The sequence below is a fragment of the Somniosus microcephalus genome, unplaced genomic scaffold (assembly GCF_052327205.1).
Source record: "Somniosus microcephalus isolate GS21.2 unplaced genomic scaffold, FLI_Smic_1.0 unresolved_chr1, whole genome shotgun sequence".
Lineage (NCBI taxonomy): Eukaryota > Metazoa > Chordata > Chondrichthyes > Squaliformes > Somniosidae > Somniosus > Somniosus microcephalus.
This window is the reverse complement of record NW_028225179.1, coordinates 133,928,007-133,952,370: the sequence shown is the minus strand read 5'-3', so window position 1 is coordinate 133,952,370 and position 24,364 is coordinate 133,928,007. Positions and strand designations below refer to the sequence as shown.

General features: G+C 48.0%; 1 protein-coding gene across 1 annotated transcript; it reads left to right on the top strand.

The window, feature by feature from the left end:
* The first annotated feature begins 4,472 nt into the window (after window positions 1–4,472).
* LOC147095890 (guanine nucleotide-binding protein-like 1) lies at window positions 4,473–15,421 on the top strand. The gene is made up of 8 exons (XM_085973736.1): window positions 4,473–4,484; window positions 7,652–7,730; window positions 7,934–8,029; window positions 10,671–10,865; window positions 11,628–11,806; window positions 13,047–13,219; window positions 13,426–13,568; window positions 14,956–15,421. The coding sequence occupies exons 1-8, from the start codon at window positions 4,473–4,475 to the stop codon at window positions 15,225–15,227; spliced, it is 1,149 nt and encodes a 382-aa protein (XP_085829862.1). The 3' UTR covers window positions 15,228–15,421.
* Window positions 15,422–24,364: the final 8,943 nt, after the last annotated feature.

Genomic DNA, 24,364 nt, shown 5'->3' with positions numbered 1-24,364 from the left:
CCAGGAGATACACTTTTAAAAAGCAGGCGCAAGGCCTGCCATTAACAAGGTAAGTGGTGAATTAATTAAAATTAAAACATTTTTTCCACAGGTTTATTATTTTTAAATCTTTAAAGAAAGGTAAGTTTATTTTTAGCCCCGTTCGAAAATGTAATTAATGTTTTCAAAATTTTTAATTATTGTGTGAATTAGTTATTTCATGTAATTTATAGTTATTTTAAAAATATGATTTTTAAAAATTTATTTGAAGTTTTAGTGATGTTTTGCGACTTATAGTAATTATAGGTTTGACAGCTGTTCCTGTCAAACTTATGAATGAAGCATTCCCTGCTACCATTGGCTCTCCATGGCCCACCTGATCCCAGGGGACGCAGGGAACTAACTTCGCCCCTGGGATACGCAAGCACTGCGCGCCGGCAGTTGGAGGAGCCGACACTTCTGGGACTGAATTCCTGCTTTAAAGAATAAAATGGCCGTTTTCTTGCGATGTCCTGAACACAGGCTGATTTTCTGGCAGTTATTATTTGAAGACTTGTGGAATGTCTCCAGGCCGAGGAAAGCGGTTCTATTAAAATGTTGGGGTGTGTCCGGGATTTGGAGCCGATACCTCTCGCATTTTAATTGATGTGAATTCCCAAAACGAGAATCACACCCCTAAAACCAAAGAGCCGCTGAACCTGTGCTGATTGTTTAATCTCGGCAATGATAATTTCACATCCATAAAGCAGCTAGTTTAGATCAGAGGCAGTGTTAAATCTCATATATTGTTCAAATGCATCAATGTGTGAATATGACATTAAATGTGTTTCAATAAAGTGGGAGGTCGGGGCCAGTGGTTTCCAAGGTGATCTTACCTGTGGCTCTCTTGACTCTCTCCTTCCTCCACAGGCTGCCGGTTTATAAACCTTGTTTTAAATCTGCTGCTCTGGGCCAGTGCATTCCACAGTCTCACAACCCTTTCTACAAATACCCTTTCACTGCTTTACTTCTCTGTGTATTAGTTATGAATCACCCTGAGGTGCAATGGTGGCAATTGTGACGTCAAATTAAAAGGCAGCGAATTGGAAACACGTTGGGGTCACAGTTTCTTTTTGCACTGAAATGAACCTGAATCATTCAAGGTGGAATATTGTATTTGCTGCATCACAATAAACAATACCTTGTTATAAATGTTGGCTCATTAGTTCCCCAGTGTCAGAGGAAGAATTGTCTGATCCCCTCATTTATTTCATGTAAGACACAAACACTGGGTAATCATTCAGAATCACCTCACAGATTGACACTGAGATAAACAAAGCGGGAGGTACAGACAGCAATGGGACACATGGCACAACAGACAAGAGAGCTGGAGGAATACAGAACGGCCTGAGATTCCAGAAGACAGTGACCGGTAGCTGATAGACATCAGTGAGTGGAAGCGAGAAAGTATGTCGGGCTTCGGCCCCGTGGCTTAGCTGGTGAAAGCGTCTGTCTAATAAACAGGCGATCCTGGGTTCGAGGCCCAGCGGGGCCTTTCTTTCTTTATGACTCTCCAGGGGTGAGTTTCTTCTCGTGTGAAAAGGCTACAATCCCTTTAAATGTAACTGCGGCTGCACTAGTTCCCATTCTGGATTCAGGCTCCAGTCGCTGCGGGACCTGGGTCAAATTCCACCGCTGTCATAATTTCTGGCGGTGCTGATTTTGGACTTCAGCAAAAATCCAATCTTTTCTAAGCAGTGTCGTGTGTTACTTTGTTGTGGTCAGAGGAGCGCTGCTGTGTGGCGCCGTCATCGTATAGTGGTTAATATTCTGCGTTGTGGCCGCAGCAACCTCGGTTCAAATCTGAGTCACGACATAGATTTTTCTTCCTTCCACAGTCAATAGCCCTCCTTTACTTTACTCCTTCACTTTCATTGTAACTTTCATAGAAACATAGATAGGAGCAGGAGTAGGCCATTCGGCCCTTCGAGCCTGCTCCGCCATTCAACGAGATCATGGCTGATCATCCAAACCCTAGCACCCGGTCCCTACACCAACAGCCATCCCACCCAAGCCCTATCCCCGTAACCCCACGTATTTAATCCCCCCTAACACTAAGGGTCAATTTTTATCATGGCCAATCAACCTAACCCACACATCTTTGGACTGTGGGAGGAAACCGGAGCACCCGGAGAAAACCCACGCAAACACGGGGAGAATGTGCAAACTCCACGGTATTACCTGCGGTATTACCTTCATCTAATATTCACTTTCACCTACTTACACCGCTGAGTGTGCTCCGCCACAACTGCTGTTCCTGGGGCACGTGTCCCAATCGCCCTAATCTGAGTTGGTGCTTTGAAACCAGTTGATACATTTAGACACGCGGGACCGCTCGACAGTCAAGCTCTGCGAAAGCAGGACCGGCCTTTGTAACCAAAGCAGGCCGACTGTACAAGAAAATTCCATCGGAAATCAAGTGAACTGGGGAGGCTAACGGAAGAACTGGGTTTTATTTACCTGGTAGTTGACGCTTTTCCCTGAACAATTGAGGAGCGTGAGCGACGGAAAGCGCTACATAGCCGCGGATGAAGGGTGAAATATGCAATTTTGGCAAACTGGTTATCAAAAAGGATAATGGACGCTCGGGAGTTATCAAGGAGAGTAAGGGACGCTCCCGATGTGCCAGACAGGGTATGGGATGCTCCGGAGGTAGCAGACAGCTTAAGGGACGCTCCGGATTTACCAGACAGGGTATGGGATGCTCCGGGTGTTGCAGACAGTTTAAGGGACGCTCCCGATGTACCAGACAGGGTATGGGACGCTCCGAAGGTAGCAGACAGCTTAAGGGACGCTCCGGATTTACCAAACAGGGTATGGGACGCTCCGGGTGTTGCAGACAGTTTAAGGAACGCTCCCGATGTACCAGACAGGGTATGGGACACTCCGGGTGTTGCAGACAGTTCAAGGGACGCTCCCGAGTTACCAGACAGGGTATGGGACGCTCTGGGTGTTGCAGAGAGCGTAAGGAACGCTCCGGATTTACCAGACAGGGTATGGGACGCTCCGGGTGTTGCAGACAGTTTAAGGAACGCTCCCGATGTACCAGACGGGGTATGGGACGCTCCAGATGTTGCAGACAGTTTAAGGGACGCTCCCGATTTACCAGACAGGGTATGGGACGCTCCGGGTGTTGCAGAGAGTTTAAGGGACGCTCCAGATTTACCAGACAGGGTAAGGGACGCTCCGGATGTACCAGACAGTGTAAGGGACGCTCCTGCAGTACCCGACAGGGTAAGGGATGCTCAAGAAGTTCTAGAGCGGGTAAGGGACGCTCAGGGCCTATCAGACAGGGTAAGTGCCGCTCAGGAGTTATCAGAGAGGCTGATGGATGCAGAGTTATTACTTTCTAAACTTCATATTTTCAATGTATCAAGAAATGCAAAAATTGAATCCAAATGTAACAGATGGTCTACCGAGTCCCACGTGAGGGCAGTGTGAACGTAGAATGGGGCCGGGCTGGACAACTGCCACAGATTCCCCAACCCAATACATTAATAAATAATGATGTGGAGATGCTGGTGTTGGACTGGGGTGGACAAATGTAAAAAGTCACACAACACCAGGTTATAGTCCGACAGCTTTATTTGAAATCACAAGCTTTCAGAGCGCTGCTCCTTCGTCAGGTGAAGTGAAGAGTTGCATATAGGCACAGCATATATAGTCAAAGAATACTGCCAGATGATTACAGGTAATCTTTCTAACTGCCCTTTATCACACCTCGGCAGAGAGATAATCACAGCAATCAAAGGTGTGAATGGTGTCCAAACAGGTCAGTCAGGAAAACATTACATCAAAGAACAATGAGGTGGGGTCACCAGGGGTCAAATGTTGCAGATGCTGGGGTCTGTATGAAAAACAAAAAACAAACAAAAAACTATTTTTTTGCTGGAAATCACAGCAGGTCCGGCCACATCTGTGTAGAGAGAACAAGCCAACGATGACTCGAGTCTGGATGACTCTACATCAGGTGGGGTTACATGTAGCGTGACATGAACCGAATATCCCGGTTGAGGCCGTCCTCATGGGTGCAGAACTTGGCTATCAGTTTTGCCTCGACGATTTTGCGTTGTCATGTGTCTCGAAGGCCGCCTTGGAGAATGCTTACCCGAAGATCGGAGGCTGAATGTCCTTGACTGCTGAAGTGTTCCCCAACTGGGAGAGAACACTCCTGCCTGGCGATTGTTGTGCGGTGTCCGTTCATCCGTTGTCGCAGTGTCTGCATGGTTTCGCTGATGTACCATGCTCTGGGACATCCTTTCCTGCAATGTATGAGGTAGACAACGTTGGCCGAGTCACATGAGTATGTACCATGTACCTGGTGGGTGGTGTCCTCACGTGTGATGATGGTATCTGTGTTGATGATCTGGCATGTCTTGCAGAGGTTGCCGTGGCAGGGTTGTGTGGTGTCATGGTCGCTGTTCTCCTGAAAGCTGGGTAATTTGCTGTGAACGATGGTCTTTGAGGTTAGGCGGTGTCAGGGTTGGGGAGCCACGGGGCCGTGTAGATACAGGGCCGTGCCCTCCAGGCAAGGTAGGTTCTAGACCCAAGTGCAGAAACCAGGCTAAAGGCAGGTATACAATCTTAAGGAACAGTACTTTATTCATTACTTAACTAGATTCACACATAACTAGATTCATACAAGGACTACAACAGCATACGTAAGAACTCGAGACAGGAACACCACATCATACATAGAACTCGAGAGAAGAACAACATACATAGAACTCGAGACAAGTTACAAAAGGGTTAGTCAAGAATAGGAACTCAGGACAGCTTCCATGAGGCAACATACTTGTCCAAACTGAGCTGGGATAAGCTTACCACAAGCACAACCAACTTGCCGAGATGAGACTCGAGACAAGCTATCACGAGGGGCTGCCGCAAGGGTAACAGGCTTCTCAATACAGCTCAAGACAAGCGCCAGCATGGCAACACACCAGTCCAGACCAGCACCTTATCAAGACTAAGAAAACAAGGACACAAAGTTAGTTACATCTTAAATACAGAGCTCGAGAATACATCTTAAATACAAAGCTCGAGAATACATCTTAAATACAAAGCTCGAGAGAACTATGGCAACCAGCTAGTTAAAGCCAGGAGCAACAGCTAGTCCCTGGAAGGACTGAGCAAGGAGTGAAGCAACCACAGAACTTATATACCAAGAAAACCAGGTGCAACCCATGAACAGCTAACAGGCCGTTAAGAATTAACACAGGAAGCAAGGAAACAATTAACAAAGGGCTAGAAAACAAACAAGTGAAGGTGCCATCTAGAGGTTTACAGAAGGAACTGACTGGCACCCTCACAGGCGGCTGTTTGAAGGTGAGTAGTGGAGGCATGGGGTTGGCCTTAGCGAGGAGTTCATCATCATCGATGACATGTTGAAGGCTGCGAAGAACATGGCGTAGTTTCTCTGCTCCGGGGAAGTACTGGACGACGAAGGGTACTCTGTTGGTTGTGTCCCGTGTTTGTCTTCTGAGGAGATCTATGCGATTTTTTGCTGTGGCCTGTCGGAACTGTCGATCGACGAGTCGAGCGTCATATCCCATTCTTTTGAGGGCGTCTTTCAGCGTCTGTAGGTGTCCATCACGTTCCTCCTCGTCTGGGCAGATCCTGTGTATTCGCAGGGCTTGTCCATAGGGGATGGCTTCTTTAATGCGGTTAGGGTGGAAGCTGGAGAAGTGGAGCATCGTGAGGTTGTCCATGGGCTTGCGGTAGAGTGAAGTGCTGAGGTGTCCGTCTTTGATGGAGATTCGTGTGTCCAAGAATGAAACCGATTCTGAGGAGTAGTCCATGGTGAGTTTGATGGTAGGATGGAAGTTGTTGATGTTATCGTGTAGTCTTTTCAGTGATTCTTCGCCGTGGGTCCATAGGAAGAAAATGTCGTCAATGTATCTGGTGTATAACATTGGTTGGAGGTCCTGTGCAGCGAAGAAGTCTTGCTTGAACTTGTGCATGAAAATGTAGGCGTATTGGGGTGCGAATTTGGTCCCCATGGCTGTTCCGTGTGTTTGGGTAAAGAACTGGTTGTCGAAGGTGAAGACATTGTGGTCAAGGATGAAGTGGATGAGTTGTAGGATGGCGTCTGGAGATTGGCTGTTGTTGGTGTTGAGTATTGAGGCTGTCGCAGCGATGCCGTCATTGTGGGGGATACTGGTGTAGTGCCGAGACGTCCATCGTGGTGAGGAGTGTTCCTGGTTCAACTGGTCCATGGGTGCTGAGTTTCTGTAAGAAGTCTGTAGTGTCAGGATCTGATCAGCTCTGTCATATTAGAAACTGATAGCCAAGTTCCGCACTCATGAGGACGGACTCAACCGGGATCTTCGGTTCATGTCACGCTACATGTAACCCCACCTGACATAAAGTCATCCAGACTCGAGTTGTCATTGGCTTGTTCTCTCTACACAGATGCAGCTGGACCTGCTATGATTTCCAGCAAAAAAATAGTTTTTTGTTTGTTTTTTGTTTTTCATACAGACCCCAGCATCTGTAACATTTGATCCCTTGTGACCCCACCTCATTGTTCTTTGATGTAATGTTTTCCTGACTGACCTGTTTGGACACCATTCACACCTTTGATTGCTGAGATTATCTCTCTGCCGAGGTGTGATAAAGGGCAGTTAGAAAGATTACCTGTAATCATCCGGCAGTATTCTCTGACTATATATGCTGTGCCTATATGCATCTCTTCACTTCACCTGACGAAGGACCAGCGCTCTGAAAGCTAGTGATCTCAAATAAAGCTGTTGGACTATAACCTGGTGTTGTGTGGCTTCTGACATTAATAAATAATAGATACATCTAAATACATTTGTAACGAACAGAGGTGCAAAAGCATTTACATCTAACACAATAGCAACTCACAAATACATTTGTATCTAATATCGTCACACACAAATATACTTACAACCATCAGAGCTGATTGTTTGCTAAAAAATAATTTAATTGATTGTCTTTAAAGCCATGATATTTACATGGTAGTTTGCATTGACCTTCCTACAAAACCGCTGGAGATTGTTGGAGAATGATTTGGGTCCTGACTTATTATTTGTTAGGCGGATTAGAACAAGTTTTGAGTGCAAGTCCACTATTAGAAGTCGACGTTAAAAAGGGGCTCACGCGGGACCGTTCGCAAATTTCAATCTACAATCCCCAAAGCGAGATTCATACCCCTAGACTTAAGAGTCACTCTGTCTAGAATACAGATCCAATCAACTGGTTATCAAATATAAAATCGAATGGATTTGTCATGTATTGTCCATTGCATTTTGACTGACACGTGTGCCTGTAGTTCCATTCCGGTTCCAAGCCCACTTTTTACTGTGGATGACTTGCCCGGAATGTGCTTGGAGAAGTGTTAGAATCGCAGTACAGCCCTTCCCACTGTCGCTTCCTGTAAATCTCCGCCCAGGATTTTCACCTGTGCAAGGTTCATCAGCTTGAGCTACAGTTTAATTTGTTCTCGGCATTAACTGTGCTGATCCTTTAACTTGTCCCATTAGCCCAGGATCGGAATCCCAGGCGGGCCCACAGCACAACGGCCGGCACGCTAGGTAAATGCAGGTCGGAGACTTTCACCCGCGGGAAGCCTATAACCCGAATTTCTGGGCCTATTTAATATTATTTCCAGCAGAAGTTCCCTCAGCTCCACGTGCTCTGCTTCACGTCGTACCCACGGGAGAAACCGGGCGAGACGGAGCCGAGCGCCGGTAAGTAGCGGGAGGGCCTGCACCGTGTCTGAGTGAGAGGGTTAATTCCCCCCCACCCCACCTTCGTGACAGGTGCAGTGACTGACATCCAGTTTTAATAACTTCAAAAACATTGAGCTAGTGTAAACGTGGGGCTCTTCAGTTATTCCAGCTTGACCAGTGGGGCTGTACGTTTCCTTTACCTGTCTGTTGTGGGCTTTTAGTGTTTCAGAAGCGGAGGCGACGGAGGCGAGTCAGGACAACGGCCGTGGGGCCCAAACAACTCCTGAAATCCTGCGAGACCATCAGGCAAGGAAAAGGTAAGGCTTGGAATCGGGCTATTACCACTGGCCCATTACCATCTCGTCTGGTTTTGAATACCTTTTAATGTCTCTTTTACTTCTTTTGTTCGATCGCAGCCCTGCCTTCGATCTATTTTATTTCCTTTCCAGTTTTGAAAAAGGGTTTCGACCCAAAATGTCAACTCAAATTTCTCTCCACGGATGTTGCCTGACCTGCTGAGTTTTTCCAGCATTTTCTGTTGTTAGCTTGGAATCGGGGCAGGCCCAGGAAACGAGCTCCGGCACAAGGGACGGGAACACTCTGGACCGATACAAGTCATTTCATAATCCTCATCCAATCTTACAGCACAGCAGGAGGCCATTCGGCCCGCCGTGCCTGTGCCGGCTCTTTGAAAGTTCTGTCCAGTTTAGTCCCACAACACAGCTTTTTCCCCACAACCCTGGAAATGAGTCCTCTTCAGGTACATGTCCAATTGCCTTTGAAAGTTACTGTGGAATCTGATTCCACCACACTTTCAGGTAGTGCGATCCAGACCTGAACAACCCTCTGTGTGAAGAAATGTCTCCTCATTTCCCCGCTAGTTCTTTTGCCAATTATTTTAAATCTGTGACCTCCAGTTACTGATCCACTTGCCGGAGGAAATAGTTTCTCCCGACTTGTTCTCTCAAAATCACGTTTAATTTCGAATGCCTCCAGAACCATCTCTGCTCTAAGGAGAGCGATCCCAGCTTCTCCAGTCTCTCCACATAACTGAAGTCCCTCATCCCTGGTATCATCCTGGTAAGCCTCCTCTGTATCCTCTCCAGGGCCTCGACATCCTTCCTAAAGTGTGGTGCCCAGAATTGTACACCATGATGTGCTGTCATCTTATAAACTCCGTCTGTTTCCCACTAACTCCGCAGTTCAAATCACGCTGGAGCCGCTGACTCCTTGCTGGGGTACTGAGCACAGGCGCCTGGCGCCCTCCCGTACCTTATCCAATACACTGTGAGCCGAGACTCGGAGAATGCTGCTCCACAGTGGGAGCATGTTTATTTATTATTTATTCCCTGGATGTGGGTGTCGCTATCAAGGCCAGCATTTATTGCCCATCCCTGTTTGCCCTTGAGAAGGTGAGGGTGAGCTGTCTCCTTGAACCGCTGCAGTCCGTGTGGTGAAGGTACTCCCACAGTGCTGTTAGGGAGTGAATTCCAGGATTTTGACCCAGTGACGATGAAGGAACCAGTGTGTGTGACTCAACCATCTGAAGCAGTCACTACGCCCCTGGTCTTTGGAACTCTCTTCCATAACCACTTGCTCCCTCTGTGTGGCCGGGTCAACGAGGGAAGAACAGTAATGAGGCCTTTCCAATTCCGGCACAGCCTGAGAATGATTCCAAAAAAATTCCTTAAAAAAATCTCCTTTTAAAGTCTATGTCTTTGACCGCGTCTTCTTCTTTCTCCCTCCCGGTCCATTGCGACTCCTGCTCCCGGCTCTCCCTCCCTCTTTAGCCCGAATCCAACGTGAGAGTTGCTCCATAAAAATCTGCCGGTCGTTTCCCAGCTGCTGCTGCTGCGTTTTGCCTCTCCCGGATTCAGCTGTTCTCTGTGTGACTCTCGTCTGACACCTGCTGGCAAGAACCGGCACCATATCAGCACCACCAGCTCTTCTCATAGAATCACACAGCACAGGAGGAGGCCATTCGGTCCATTGTGTCTGGGCCCGCTCTTTGAAAGAATTATCCAATTAGTCCCACACCCCTGCTGCTCTTTCCCCCATAGCTCTGCAAATCTCTTTCCTTTTCAGGATTTATCCAATTCCCTTTTGAAAGTTGAATCTGCTTCATCCACCCTTTCAGGCAGTGCATCCCAGATTTAAACAAATCGCTACGTATGAAAAAAAAATTCTGCTTATCTCGCCTCTGGATTTTTTGCCCATTAGTTTAAAACTGTGTCCTCTGGTTACTGACCCTCCTGTCACTGGAAACAGTTTCTCCCTGTTTACTCTATCTAAACCTCTATCAAAATAGAGGATAGGAACTCAGGAACAGGAGGGGGCCATTCAACGGGTCAAGCCTGCTCCCCCATTCAGTTAAATTATGGCTCATCTGTATCTTAACTCCATTTACCCGCCTTGGTTCGTATCCCTTAATACCCTTGCTGAACAAAAATCTATCAATCTCAGTTTAGAAATTTGCAATTGACCCCCAGCCTCACGAGCTTTTTGGGAGAGAGTTCCAGATTTTCACTGCCCTTTGTGTGAGGAAGTGCTTCCTGACATCATCCCTAAATGGCCGAGCTCTGATTTGAAGGTTCTGCCCCCTTGGTCTGGAATCTCCCACCAGAGGAAATAGTTTCCCTCTATCTACACTATCGAATCCTTTAATCATCTTAAACACCTCACTTAGATCACCCCTTAATCTTCTATACTCAGGGGAATACAAGCCTAGTCTAAGCAACCTGTCCTCCTAATTTAACCCTTTGAGTCCCGGTCTCATTCTATGTTGCCCCCCCTCCAATGTGAACTGATATTCCCTGAGGCGCGGGGCCCAGAACTGAACGCAGTTACTCCAGGTGGGGTCTGACCAGAACTTTCTATCACTGCAGCAGAACTTCCCCCCTTTGTATTCCAGCCCTCGTCCATTCCTTTCTTCTCGAATCGTGTAACTGCTTTTCTGTCTCTTGCTTGTGGACTTGACCAGTTGGAAGGAGAAGATGGAGCGGGACGCGGCAAACACTCACCACGAGGACCTGACCGACGAGGAGGACGAAGATGATGCTGTCCTGGTGGAGCATCAGACGGATTCTGCCATGGAAATGTGCGCACCGGTGGATGAACTTTACAAGGATGGCCTCCTCACCGTGGGTTGTGTGGGTGAGTTGGCACAACCCGCGCATTTGGCTTTAACATGCTCGATGTAGTGGGTGGTAACCGCTGGAAAGGAGCAGCTTCCTCCCTTCCCTTTAAAGACCCACATTTTCCTTCCTTGAAGACAGGGCCATTCGTGCAGTACACTTGACCACCACCAGATGGCAATACAACAGAAACCCTATCGCTCAACTTGTCTAAAGCTTGAAAATGTCAAACTGTTCCTGCTTTGTGGCATGTCTTCATCCTCTCTCCTCCTCTTTGCTCTCCATCCTCCTCTTTCCTCTCTCGCTCTTTTCCCTCCTCTCTTATTTTTTTTCCCCTCCTCTTTCCTCTAACCCCCTCCTCCTCCCTCTCTTCCTCTCCCCTCCTCTTTCCTCTCTTCCCCACTCCTTCTCTTTCCTCTCCTGCTCCTCTTTCCCCTGACCCTCCATTTTCTCTTTCCCCTCTCCTCCCCCTCTCCCCCACCCCGCTAATCTCTCTCCAGGTTTTCCAGAGGCCAGTGGGAGTTCAGTGAGCGGATGCACGAGCATTTCAGGATCTGAAGTCAAAGATGTGGAAAATGTCCCAAACTGGAATTTGAAGAACAGTTTTTTCTCAATCCTTTTGAGTTCCAGCTGCCCCAGAAGAAGGAAAGAGCTTGGCTTCTTTCACCTCCTCAGGTCGTCCCAAAGCACTTCGCTGACAAGAAATGACTTTCCAAGTGTGGTGAATTTGTACAGGGCTCAAAGTCAGGGGGTAAAATGTCTCTTTCCTTGTCTCGCTCAGGGGTCCCGAATGTGGGCAAGTCGTCTCTCATCAACGGCCTGGTGGGGAAGAAGGTGGTGAGCGTGTCCAGGACCCCGGGTCACACCAAGTACTTCCAGACCTACTTCCTGACTCCCACCGTCCAGCTCTGCGACTGCCCGGGTCTGATCTTCCCGTCACTCGTGGACCGTCAGCAACAGGTCAGTTAATGGCGCTGTGTGTTTTGTGAAGGTGAAAACACTGCAACAACAACCCGCATAGAGCAAACTTAGGAGAGCTATCAGAGAATTTGACACCGAGCCACATCAGGAGACATTAGGACAGGTGACTGGTCACAGGGGAATGTTTAAAGGCGCGTCTTAAAGGAGGAGAGAGTGAGGGAGAGGTTTAGGGAGGGAATTCCAGAGCTTAGGGCCCAGACAGCTGAAAGCACAGCCACCAATGGTGGGGCAAAGGGAGTGGGGAATGCGCAAGAGGCCAGAATTGGAGGAGCGCAGAGATCTCGGAGGGTTGTAGGGCTGGAGGAGGTTAGAGAGAGGGAGGGACAAGGCCACCGAGGGATTTGGACACAAACTCTGGGAAGTAGTTTCAGGAATAAACACTGTTTGGGGAAACACAGCTGAGCCCGTTGCCGTCCTCCCTTGACCTCCACACGCGGGTGTTTTTCCAATGGGGGTCACTAGATGGCGGTCGGGAGCAGCCAAGCCGGGCTCCTTTTTGGTCCCACCCCGGGGCACTGAGGCTAAATGTAGCTCCCCTAGCGGCACTCTGCCTGGGGTTAACTAACTCAGCACACTCTGGGGATTGAAGCTGGGATCATCTTGGTGTGTGTGGTGTGTGTACCACTTCAGGCTCTGCACCGACTTACTGAACCACTGGGGTAAAAGTGAAGAAAGACTTTCATTTCTATAGCGCCTTTCACAACCTCAAGATGTCCCAAAGCGCTTCACAGCCAATGAAGTACATTTGATGAGCAGTCACTGTTGTAATGTAGGAAACACGACAGCCAATTTACACACAGCAAGCTCCCACAAACAGCAATGAGGTAATGACCAGATAATCTGTTTTAGTGATGTGATTGAGGAATAAATATTGGCCGGGACACCGGGGATAACTCCCCTGCTCTTCTACAAAATAGTGCCGTGGGATCATTTACATCCACCTGAGGTGGGAGACGGGACCTCATTTTAACGTCTCATCCAAAAGACGGCACCTCCGACAGTGCAGCTCTCCCTCAGTACTGTATTGAAGTGTCAGCCTAGCTTTTGTGCTCAAGTCTCTGGAGTGGAACTTGAACCCACGACCTTTGGTCTCCGAGGTCAAGAGTGCTACCCACTGAGCCCTGGCTGACCACTGAATGGGCCGACCATTCACCCTCCCCCTCATTGAGTCATTTGGCTCGTTTCTGAAGATTGCAGTTTTGCCTCCCTCTCCCTCTAGATTCTGGCTGGGATTTACCCCATAGCACAGATCCAGGAGCCTTATACCTCCGTCGGTTACCTGGCCACGAGGATTCCCGTGCAGAAGCTGCTGAAGCTCAAGCACCCTAACGTGGAGGAGGACAGGCCCGGGGAGCAGGCCGAGCCGAAGTTCACGGCCTGGGACATCTGCGAAGTTAACTGGACGATGAGATTAGCAGTGGGGGATTGTGGGTTGGGGAAAGAGGAGAAGAGGCTGTTTACTAGTTATTTTTAAAATAATCAACGAGGTAAAAAGCTTTTTTTTGCCCTTGCGTCTTGTATTGATAACGAGCTCCAGGCTGGACCTGGGGTGAGAATTGATGCCTTTCTGACATAGCGTCCATCATTTGTCTCCTTGCAGCCTGGGCAGAGAAGAGGGGCTACAAGACGGCTAAAGCTGCCCGGAATGAGGTGTACCGGGCGGCCAACAGCATCCTTGGACTGACTGTGGACGGGCGCCTGTGTCTGTGCATGCGACCCCCTGGCTACACCGTGCAGAAAGGTGAGGGCTCGCTCGACTTGTGCACCAAGTGTCAATGGGAGCGGCTGTGGGGAGTCGAGCCAGAGTTGAGCCTGGGACATGAATCCCCACTAGAGAGCGCTGCAATCACTGGCAGGTAGAAAAAGGCAAACTTCTCGCCACCCAGATCGCGAGATCTCTGCGGGCAGCTTTGTTCGGGGCCAACGGCGAACTTCCCAGTCCTCAAGAGGCGGTGCAACCGGGGCGCTGCACAGTGCGAGGATTCACCCTCTGACCGCTTTACCGTTTTGGCTGCATTGTTTAACATTCGGCTTGCTTTGCTGATGAGCTGCTCTGCAGTGGTTGGATTGCAAAATACTGCAGATGCTGGAAATCCGAAATAACAACAGAAAATGCTGGAAAAACTCAGCAGGTCAGGCAACATCCGTGGAGAGAAATTTGAGTTGATGTTTCGGGTCGAAACCCTTTTTCAAAACTGGTTGGACCTGATTTGAGCGGTTAAAATATAGATGCAAGTGTTGGCCATTGGACCTGCTGTGCCTTTTTCTCAGTCGTAGTATCTTCCAGCACAGGAGGGTGTTCTTTGAAAGAACAATCCAATTAGTCCCACTCCCCTGCTCTTTCGCCACAGTCCTGCAAAATCTTTTCTTTTCACTTGTTGTAGGAAAAATGATTCCTCGGAAACTAGACTTTGAGTAAGAGAGGCAACTTTATTAAATGACAGAGCTCTGGGAGAAGCGTCTGCAACCACGCGGTCTGCGAGAGCACCTTCTCCCCGATTGTAGTACGTGCCGAGCTTATATACAATTCCAAGAAGTTGGTTTTAGATCATTTACATTCATCCAATCAATTCGTTTATTAGCGCATATCGTTATTTTCCTCCAGTCAGGAGTTTACACACTTGTGTTGCCAATTCTGCCTCTTCAAGTCTTCGTTCCGTCTTGTTCCCTGGCGGAATGTGATTAGTTCGATAATAGGGTACAAGTGATTAGTTCGATGATAGGATACCAGTGAACCTTGTTAGTCCTCAGTGATTCAATTAGTCCCAGTCAGGACACGAGATGAACTTTGTTCCAGCCATGCATAAGCGTGGCATGTCTCACTGTGCAGTGATTCAATTAGTCCCAGTCAGCGAATTTGTTGTTTGTGTCTTTTCCAGCAAAATCTTGTCCAGCAATCTTGCCCAGCAAAATTTTATTCTAACACAAGTATTTATCCAATTCCTTTTTGAAAGTTGCTAATTATAAAGGGTTTTGATGGAGTAGTTGGGAGAAACAGTTTTCACTGACAGGAGGATCAGTGACCCTCCCAGAGGAGAGAGCACACAATTCACAATAAAAGATTGTTGTTGGGAGAGAAAGCGAAGAGGATGAATTAACTTCAGTTCTCTCTCTCTCTCTGTTCTTAGCGGACTGGCAGCAACACGTCAAGACGCTGGAGATCGCGGCTCTTCAGGAGGCGCACAGGCAGCAGAGCAAGCAGAGCTCCGACGACGAGGACGAGATCTCCAGCTCTGACCAGGAGGACGATGAGAAAGACCAGGACGCTGATGAAGAGGAGGAGGAGGAAGACGGAGATGGGGACGCGAGAGAGGAGCAGCCGGCACCGGCGAGCAAAGGGCACAAGGGAGCCTTCCTCAGCAAGAACAAGTTCGCCCTGCTCCAAGAGGACGAGTGCTAACCTCCTGCTGGTCCGGACCGCGCGGTGCCGGGACTGTGGGACCGGGGACCTTTATAAAAACGATGCATGTGCATCTTCCCACAGCAGCGTCACCCCTGCTGTGTATTACTTCATTCCGGAGTGCATTGAGGAGACCCATTCCAAACCTTACCGGGAATGTATTGCTCGATTTCAATAAAGCTTTATTTACCTTAGCCATTGCAGCGAGAGGCTCGCCATTCGCCATCTCTGGTTACTGGGCTCTGCAGACACAGGTAGGGGAAGGGCCGGGTGTGAGTGAGTGACTTTATCATCAACCTTTGCTCTCTTTGAATTTACTGAGGAAAACGATTGCTATTTTTTGTTTAAATGCTTGTGATCTTACTGGGCCAGGCAGCCGGGAGGAGTTACTGAGCCCAATCGTGTGATGGAGCTGGATTTACATCAGTACAGATACAGTCAATAATGCAAGGTGCTGGGGAGGGGTTACTGAGTGACAGTGAGGGAGCGGGATTAACATCAGTACAGATACAGTCAGTGACACAGGGTGCTGGGGGAGGGGTTACTGAGTGACAGTGAGGGAGCTGGATTAACATCAGTACAGATGCAGTCAATAACGCAGGGTGCTGGGGAGGAGGTGTTACTGAGTGACAGTGAGGGAGCTGGTTTAACATCAGTGCAGATACAGTTTAGATCAAAGTTTAATTTGAAGATAATGGGGAGAATTTTCCTTGACTCTGAGCCACTGACGGGCCTTCACAGCAATGACAGCTTTAGATGCAGGTTTACTGCCTGCCAATTTTCGTCCATTTAAAATAGAAAATTGTGAGCAATGCATCTGTAAGGTTCCACTGGACCACCTGTTGTGTGTGAAGTCCCATTGGTGGGGCAGGGCCACACCAGAATATTGGATCTGAGGCGATGGGGGAACATCAGAGCATAAGAAATAGGAGCAGGAGTAGGCCATTCGGCCCCTCAAGCCTGCCCCTCCAATAAGACCATAGCTGATCTTCCATCTCAACTCCACTTTCCTGCACTATCCCCATATCCCTTGATCCACTCAATATCCAAGAATCTATCGATCTCTGTCTTGAATATACTCAACGACTGAGCCCCCACAGCCCTCTGGGTAGAGAATTCCAAAACTTCACCACCCCCTGCGTGAAGACATTTCTCCTCATCTCAGTCCTAAATGCCCGAACCCTTATTCTGAGTTTGTGACCCCTGGTTCGAGACTCCCCAGCCAGGGGAAACATCCTCCCTGCATCTACCGTGTCAAGAATTTTGTATGTTTCAATGCGATCACCTCTCATTCTTCTAAACTCTGGTGAATATAGGCCTAGTCTACTCAATCTCTCCTCATAGGACAATCCCCCATCCCAGGAATCGGTCTGGTGAACTTTCGTTGCCCTCCCTCTATGTCGCGTATATCCTTCCTTGGGTAAGGAAACCAAAACTGTACACAATACCCCAGGTGTGGTCTCACCAGAGCACTATATAATTGCAGTAAGACGTCTTTACTCTTATACTTAAATCCTCTTGTAATAAAGCCCAACATTCCATTTGCTTTCCTAATTGCTTACTGTACCTGCATGTTAACTTTCAGTGATTCGTTTACAAGGACACCCAGGTCCCTCTGAACACCAACATTTCACAATCTCTCACCATTTAAAAAAAAAAAAAAATGCTTTTTTATTTTACCTACCAAAGTGGATAACTTCACATTTCTCCACATTATATTCCATTTGCCATGTCCTTTACTTAACTCACTCAATTAGCCTGTCTATATCCCCTTGAACCTCTGCATCCTCCTCACAACTTACATTCCCACCCAGCTTTGTATCATCAGCAAACTTGGATATATTACATTTGGTCCCCTCATTCAAATCATTGATCTAGATTTGTGAATAGCTGTGGCCCAAGCACTGATCCCTGTGGTATCCCACTAGTTACAGCCTGCCAACCCGAAAATGACCCGTTTATTCCTACTGACTTTTCTTTCTGTTAACCAATCCTCAATCCATGCTAGTGTATTACCTCCAATCCCAAGAGCCCTAATTTTGTTTAATAACCTCTTGTGCGGCACCTTACCGAATGCCTTCTGAAAATCCAAATTCACCACATCCACTGGTTCTCGCTTATCTATTTTGCTAGGAAACATCACAACCAAGCCAAATCCTATTCTTACCCAGTGTCACCGCCAGATGTTTCCTTGGGTTCAGTGTCACTGACCATTTCTTTTTAGCAGATTTCACATAACCTAGGTGTCAGCCATGGCTCAATGGAGAGCACACTTGCCTTTGAGTTCGAAGGTTCAAGACATAGTGGTTATGTTACTGGGCGAGTAATCCGGAGGCCTAAACTTATGATCCAGAGACATGAGTGCAAATCCCACCACGGCAGCTGGGGAGTTGAAATTCACTAATGGTGACCTTGAAACTATCAGATTGTTGGAAGAGTCCCATAACATGATAGAATTCTTCATTAAAATGGAAAGTGAAGAAGTCCAATCCGAAACTAGGGTCCTAAATCTAAATAAAGGAAACTACGATGGTATGAGGAGTGAGTTGGCTATGATAGATTGGGGAGCTTCATTAAAAGGCATGACGGTGGATAGGCAATGGCTAACATTTAAGGAACGAATGCATGAATTGCAACAGTTGATGGGTGTTTTTGTGACTGGAAGGCCGTTTCCAGTGGGGTTCTGCAGGGCTCACTATTAGGTCCCTTGCTTCTTGTGGTATATATCAATGATCTTGACTTGAATATAGGGGGAATGATTAAGAAGTTTGCAGATGATACTAAAATCGGCTGTGTGGTTGATACTGAAGAAGGAAGCTGTAGACTGCAGGAATATATCAATAAATTGTTCAGGTGGGCAGGACAGTGGCAAATGGAATTCAATCTGGAGAAGTGTGAGGTAATGCATTTGGGAAGGGCTAACAAGGAAAGGGAATACACATTAAATGGTATGACACTGAGTAGAGGAACAAAGGGAACTTGGAGTGCATGTCCACAGATCCCTGAAGATAGCAGGCCAAGTAGATAAGGTGGTTAAGAAGGCATACGGAATGCTTGCCTTTATTACCCATGGCATAGAATACAAGAGCACGGCGGGTTATGCTTCAAATGTATAAAACACAAGTTAGGCCTCAGCTAGAGTACTGCGTGCAGTCCTGGTCACCACATTACAGGAAAGATGTGATTGCACTAGAGAGGGTACAGAGGAGATTTACAAGGATGCTGCTGGGAGTAGAGAATTTTTGCCATGAGGAAAGACTGGATAGGCTGGGTCTGTTTTCCTTGGAACAGAGGAGACTAAGGGGAGACCTTATTGAGCTGTATAAAATTATGAGGGGCATAGATAAGCACCTACTTCCCTTAGCAGATGGGTCAAAAACCATGGGACACAGGTTTAAAGTAATTGGTGGAAGGTTTAGAGGGGATTTGAGGGGAAATTTCTTCACCCAGAGGGTTGTGGGGGTCTGGAACTCACTGCCTGTAAGGCTGGTAGAGGCAGGAACTCTAACCACATTTAAAAAGTACTTGGATGTGCATTTGGGATGCTCTAATCTGTATTGCTACGGACCAAGAGCTGGGAAGTGGGATTTGGCCGGCGCAGACACGATGCACCAAAATGGCTTCCTTCTGTGCTGTAATTTTCTGTGATTCTGTGAGTTATACGTTCCTTTCTGGCACAAAAAACACAAAAGGAAAAGCGACCCAACCATGGCTAACAAAAGAAATTAAGGATAATTTTAGACCCAAAGAGGAGTCATATAAAGTTACCAGAAAAAGCAGCAAGCCTGAGGATTGGGAGCAGTTTAGAGTTCAGCTAAAAAGGACCAAGAGATTGATTAAGGGGGGAAAAATAGAGTATGAGAGTAAACTTGCAAGGAACATAAAAGCGGATTGTAAAAGCTTCTACAAGTATGTATAAAGAAAAAGATTAGTGAAGACAACAGTTAGAAATGGGAGAATTTATAATGTTAGAAACGGGAGAATTTATAATGTGGAACAAGGAAATGGCAGAGCAATTAAACAAATACTTTGGTTCTGTCTTCAAGGAAGAGGACACAAATAACTTCCCAGAAATGCTAGGGGTCCAAGGGTTTAGTGAGAAGGAGGAATTAAAGGAAATTAGTATTAGTAAAAAAATAGTGCTGGGGAAATTAATTGGACTGAAAGCTGATAAATCCCCAGGGCCTGATGATCTGCATCCCAGAGTACTATAAGAGGTAGCCATGGAAATAGTGGATGCATTGGTTGTCACAGAATCACAGAAACCCCACAATGCAGATAGAGGCCATTTCGGCCCATCGAGCCTGCACCGACACATATCCCACCCGATCCCCGTAACCCCTACACATATCCCACCCTATCCCCATAACCCCACATATTTAATCCCCCTAACACTAAGGGTCAATTTATCATAGCCAATCAACCTAACCCGCACATCTTTGGACTGTGGGAGGAAACTGGAGCACCCGGAGGAAACCCACGCAAACACGGGGGGAATGTGCAAACTCCACACAGACAGTCACCCGAGGCCGGATTCGAACCCGGGTCCCTGGCGCTATGAGGCAACAGTGCTAACCACTATGCCACCGTGGTTGTGATTTCTGTGATTGGTTGTCACCTTCCAAAATTCTATAGATTATGGAACAGTTCCTGCAGATTGGCAAATGTAACCCCACTATTTAAAAAAGGAGGGAGAGAGAAAACAGGGAACTACAGACCGGATAGCTTAACATCAATAGTAGGGAAAATGCTAGAGTCTATTATAAAGGATGTGATGACAGGACACTTAGAAAATATTAAACGGGAATAGACAAAGTCAACATGGATTTATGAAAGGGAAATCGTGTTTGACATACCTACTGGAGCTTTTTGAGGGTGTAACTGGTAGAATAGATAAGGGAGAACCAGTGGATGTGGTGTATTTGGATTTTCAGAAGGCCTTTGATAAAGTCCCACATAAGAGGTTAGCATGCAAAATTAAAGCACATGGGATTGATGGTAATATATTGGCATGAATTGAAAATTGGTTAACAGACAGGAAACAGAGAGTAGGAATAAATGGGTCTTTTTCGGGGTGGCAGGCGGTGACTAGTGGGGTACCGCAAGGATCAGTGCTTGGGCCCGAGCTATTCACAATTTTTACAAAGGATTTGGATGAGGGAACAAAATGTAATATTTCCAAGTTTGCTGATGACACGAAACTACGTGGGATTATGAGTTGTGAGGAGGATGCAAAAAGGTTTCAAGGTGATTTAGACAAGTTGAGTGAGTGGGCAAATACATGGCAGATGCAGTATAATGTGGATAAGTATGAAGTTATCCAGTTCGGTAGGAAAAACAGAAAGGTAGAGTATTATTTAAATGGTGCTAGATTGGGAAATGCTGATTTACAAAGGACCTGGGTATCCTTGTACACCAGTCACTGAAAGCAAACATGCAGGTGCAGCAAGCAGTTAGGAAGGCAAATGGTATGTTGGCCTTCATTGCAAGAGGATTTGAGTACAGGAGCAAGGATGTCTTACTACAGTTGTACCAGGCCTTGGTGAGACCACACCTGGAGTACTGTGTGCAGTTCTGGTCTCCTTACCTAAGAAAGGATACACTTGCCATAGAGGGAGTGCAGCGAAGGTTTACCAGACCGATTCCTGGGATGGGGGGATTTTCCTAGGAGGAGAGATTGGGTCGACGAGGCCTGTATTCACTAGAGTTTAGAAGAATGAGAGGGGATCTCAATGAAACATAAAATTTTGACAGGGCTAGACAGATTGGATGTAGAGAGGATGTTTCCCCTGGTTGGGTGGTCTAGAACGAGGGGACACAGTCTCAGGATATGGGGTAGGACATTAAGGCCTAGAAATTCAGTGGGCTGCGCCACCAGTTTGCGCCCAAAGAGGGCACTCAGTGGCTTTAGCGCCACTGGCCACACCTACCGCGATATTTAGCGGGGCGCTAATGGCGGCGTTAGCCTGTAGCGCTGCGCCGCCACCGATGACGTCATCGGTGTGCGCAGCGCCCCGCCCCGATGACCATATTTGGTCGCGCCCGCCTCTTTAGCGCCGGTCGCAAATAGCGACCGGTTCACAGGTAGTGGCGCTAGTTAAGGTGGAGGTGCGGGCGGCTGCTTTCTCGGCGGCCGCCTGCCAGCACCTCCGTCCCCGGCCTCTTAAACCCCCCCCCCGCGGCATTGCCGGCTGTTTCCCGAGAGCCCGGCACTTCTCCTTGGTGCCGGGCTCATTTGCCGGCACTCGAGAGCGGGGCTCGCGCTGTTGCAGGCACCTCCCCCTTAACAGTGGGAGGAAGGCCTGCAGTACCGCAGCCTGCCGTGCCGCAGCGTGTGGTGCTGCGGCCCTTAGCGCGCCGATATTCAGGGTGAGCGCCCCAAGCGGGGCGCGGGAAGCCTCGAGTAGCGGCCCGCTTCCATTTGGGGGGCAGAAACTGAATATCCGGATGGCGCAAGTGGCTCCGCTCGCAGCGGTAATTCTGGCGCCCAGGCGAGCTTGGCGCCCCAAACGGCGCCCAACTGAATTTTTAGCCCTAAGACTGAGATGAGGAGAAATTTCTTCACTCAGAGGGTGGTGAACCTGTGGAATTCTCTACCAGAGAAGGCTGTGGAGGGCAAGTCACTGAATATATTTAAGAAGGAGATAGATGGATTTCTAGACACAAAAGGCATCTAGGGGTATGGGGAGAGAGCGGGAATATGGTATTGAGATAGAGGATCAGCCATGATCATATTGAATGGCGGCGCAGCCTCGAAGGGCGAAATGGCCGACTCCTGCTCTTATTGTTCTATTTTTTTTGATGTGTCTATGTAAATGCCCATCTGATTCACTAATGTCCTTTAGGGAAGAAAATCTGCCGTCCTTACCCAGCCTGGCCTATATGTGACTCCAGACCCACAGCAATGTGGTTGATTCTTAACTGCCCTCTGAAATGGCCCAGTCGACACCCCCCTCCCCCCAAAGTCCTCCTTTCTAACAGCTGGGAAGCTGTCCCGTAGACGAGACTAACCGAGCAACAGTCTGACACAGTCATACTCACAGAATCATAGCTTACAGCAATGTTCCCGTTAATCTGGAGGTCCCATGCAGGCCACTTGCCAGCTTTACTGTGGGAAAAACCACACATGCGTGGAAAGTTGAATGGGCCACGCAGCCCATTAAAGGGGCCAAGCAACCAAAAAAGAAATAGAGGGAACATTGCCTTTCAGTCAACGTCCTAGACTACTCCATCACCATTCCTGAGTATATCCTGTCCCACCAGCAGGACAGATCCACCAGAGGTGGTGGCACAGTGGTATACAGTCGGGAGGGAATGGTCCTGGGAGTCCTCAACATTGACTCCGGTTCCCACGAAGTCTCATGGCTTCAGGTCAAGAAAACCTCCTGCTGATTACCACCCTCCCTCAGCTGATGAATCAGTTCTCCTCCATGTTGAACACCACTTGAAAGAAGCACTGAGGGTATCAAGGGCACAGAATGTACTCTCGGGTGGGGACTTCAATGTTCATCACCAAGAGTGGCTCAGTAGCACCACTACTAACTGAGCTAGCTGAGTCCTGAAGGACATAGCCGCCAGACTGGCCTATGGCAGGTGGTCTGAGAACTAACATGAGGGAAAACCTACTTGACCTCGTCCTTGCCAATCTACCTGTCGCAGATGCATCTGTCCATGACAGCAGTGGTAGGAGTGACCACCGCACAGTCCTTGTGGAAGCAAACTCCTGACTTCACACTGAGGACACCCTCCATCGTGATGTGACACTACCACCGTGCGAAATGGGATTGATTCAGAACAGATCTAGCAGCTGAAAACTGGGCATCCATGAGGGGCTGTGGGCCATCACCAGCAGCAGAATTGTATACAACCACAATCTGTAACCTCATGGCCTGGCATATCCCTCGCTCTACCATTACCATCAAGCCAGGGGACCAATCCTGCTTTAGTGAGAAGTGTAGATGACATGCCAGGACCAGCACCAGGCATACCTAACAATGAGGTGCCAACCTGGGGAAGGTACAACACAGGACTACATACGTGCTAAATAGCAGAAGCAGCATGCTGTAGACAGAGCGAAGCGATCCCACAACTAACAGATTCGAGCAAAGCTGCAGTCCTGCCACATCCAGTCGTGAATCGTGGTGGACATTTAAACAACTAACGGGAAGAGGAGGCTTTGTGAACATCCCCATCCTCAATGATGGCGGCGCATAGCATGTGAGTGCTAAAGACAAGGCTGAAGTGTTTACAACCATCTTCAGCCTGAAGTGTTGAGTGGATGATCCATCTCGGCCTCCTCCTAAGGCCCCCACCATCACAGAAGCCAGTCTTTAGCCAATTCAATTCACTCCACATGATATCAAGAAATGGCTGAACGCACTCGATACAGTAAAGGCTACAGGCCCTGACAACATCCCGACTGTATTGCTGAAGACTTGCGCTCCCAAACTAACCGCGCCTTTGGCCAAACTGTTCCAGTACAGCTACAACACGGGCATCTACCTGACAAAGTGTAAAATTGCCCAGGCATGTCCAATCAGACCAATTACCGCCCCATCTGCATACTCTCAAACATCAGGAAAGTGATGGACGGTGTTGTCAATAGTGCTATTAAGCAACACCTACTCACGAATAACCTGCTCGCCAGTGCTCAGTTTCGGTTTTGGCAGGACCACTTGGCTCCAGACCTCATTACAGCCTTGGTCCAAACATGCAGAAAAGAGCGAAATTCCAGAGGTGAGGTGAGAGCAACTACCCTTGACATCAAGGCAGTATATGACCGAGTGTGGCATCAAGGAGCCCTAGTAAAATTGGTCAATGGGAATCGGGGGACAACTCTTCACTGGTTGGAGTCACACCTAGCAGGAAGGAAGATGGTCGTGGTTGTTGGAGGCCAATTATCTCAGCCCCAGGGCCTCTGTAGGGGTTCCTCAGGGCAGTGTCCTCGGCCCAACCATCTTCAATGACCTTCCCCCATCATAAGGTCAGACGTGGGGATGTTTACTGATGATTTCAACTTGTTCAGAACCATTCGCAACTCCTCAGATAATGAAGCAGTCGATGCCCGCATGCAACATTCAGTATTCAGGCTTGGACTGATAAGTGGCAAGTAACATTCACGCCACACAAGTTCCAGA

Excerpts from the sequence above, each read along its gene's own strand:
- LOC147095890 (XM_085973736.1), top strand. Across the intron at positions 7,731-7,933 it reads CGAGACGGAGCCGAGCGCCG|TGTTTCAGAAGCGGAGGCGA; the intron begins GTAAGTAGCGGG and ends GTGGGCTTTTAG. Across the intron at positions 13,220-13,425 it reads ACGGCCTGGGACATCTGCGA|AGCCTGGGCAGAGAAGAGGG; the intron begins AGTTAACTGGAC and ends TTGTCTCCTTGC.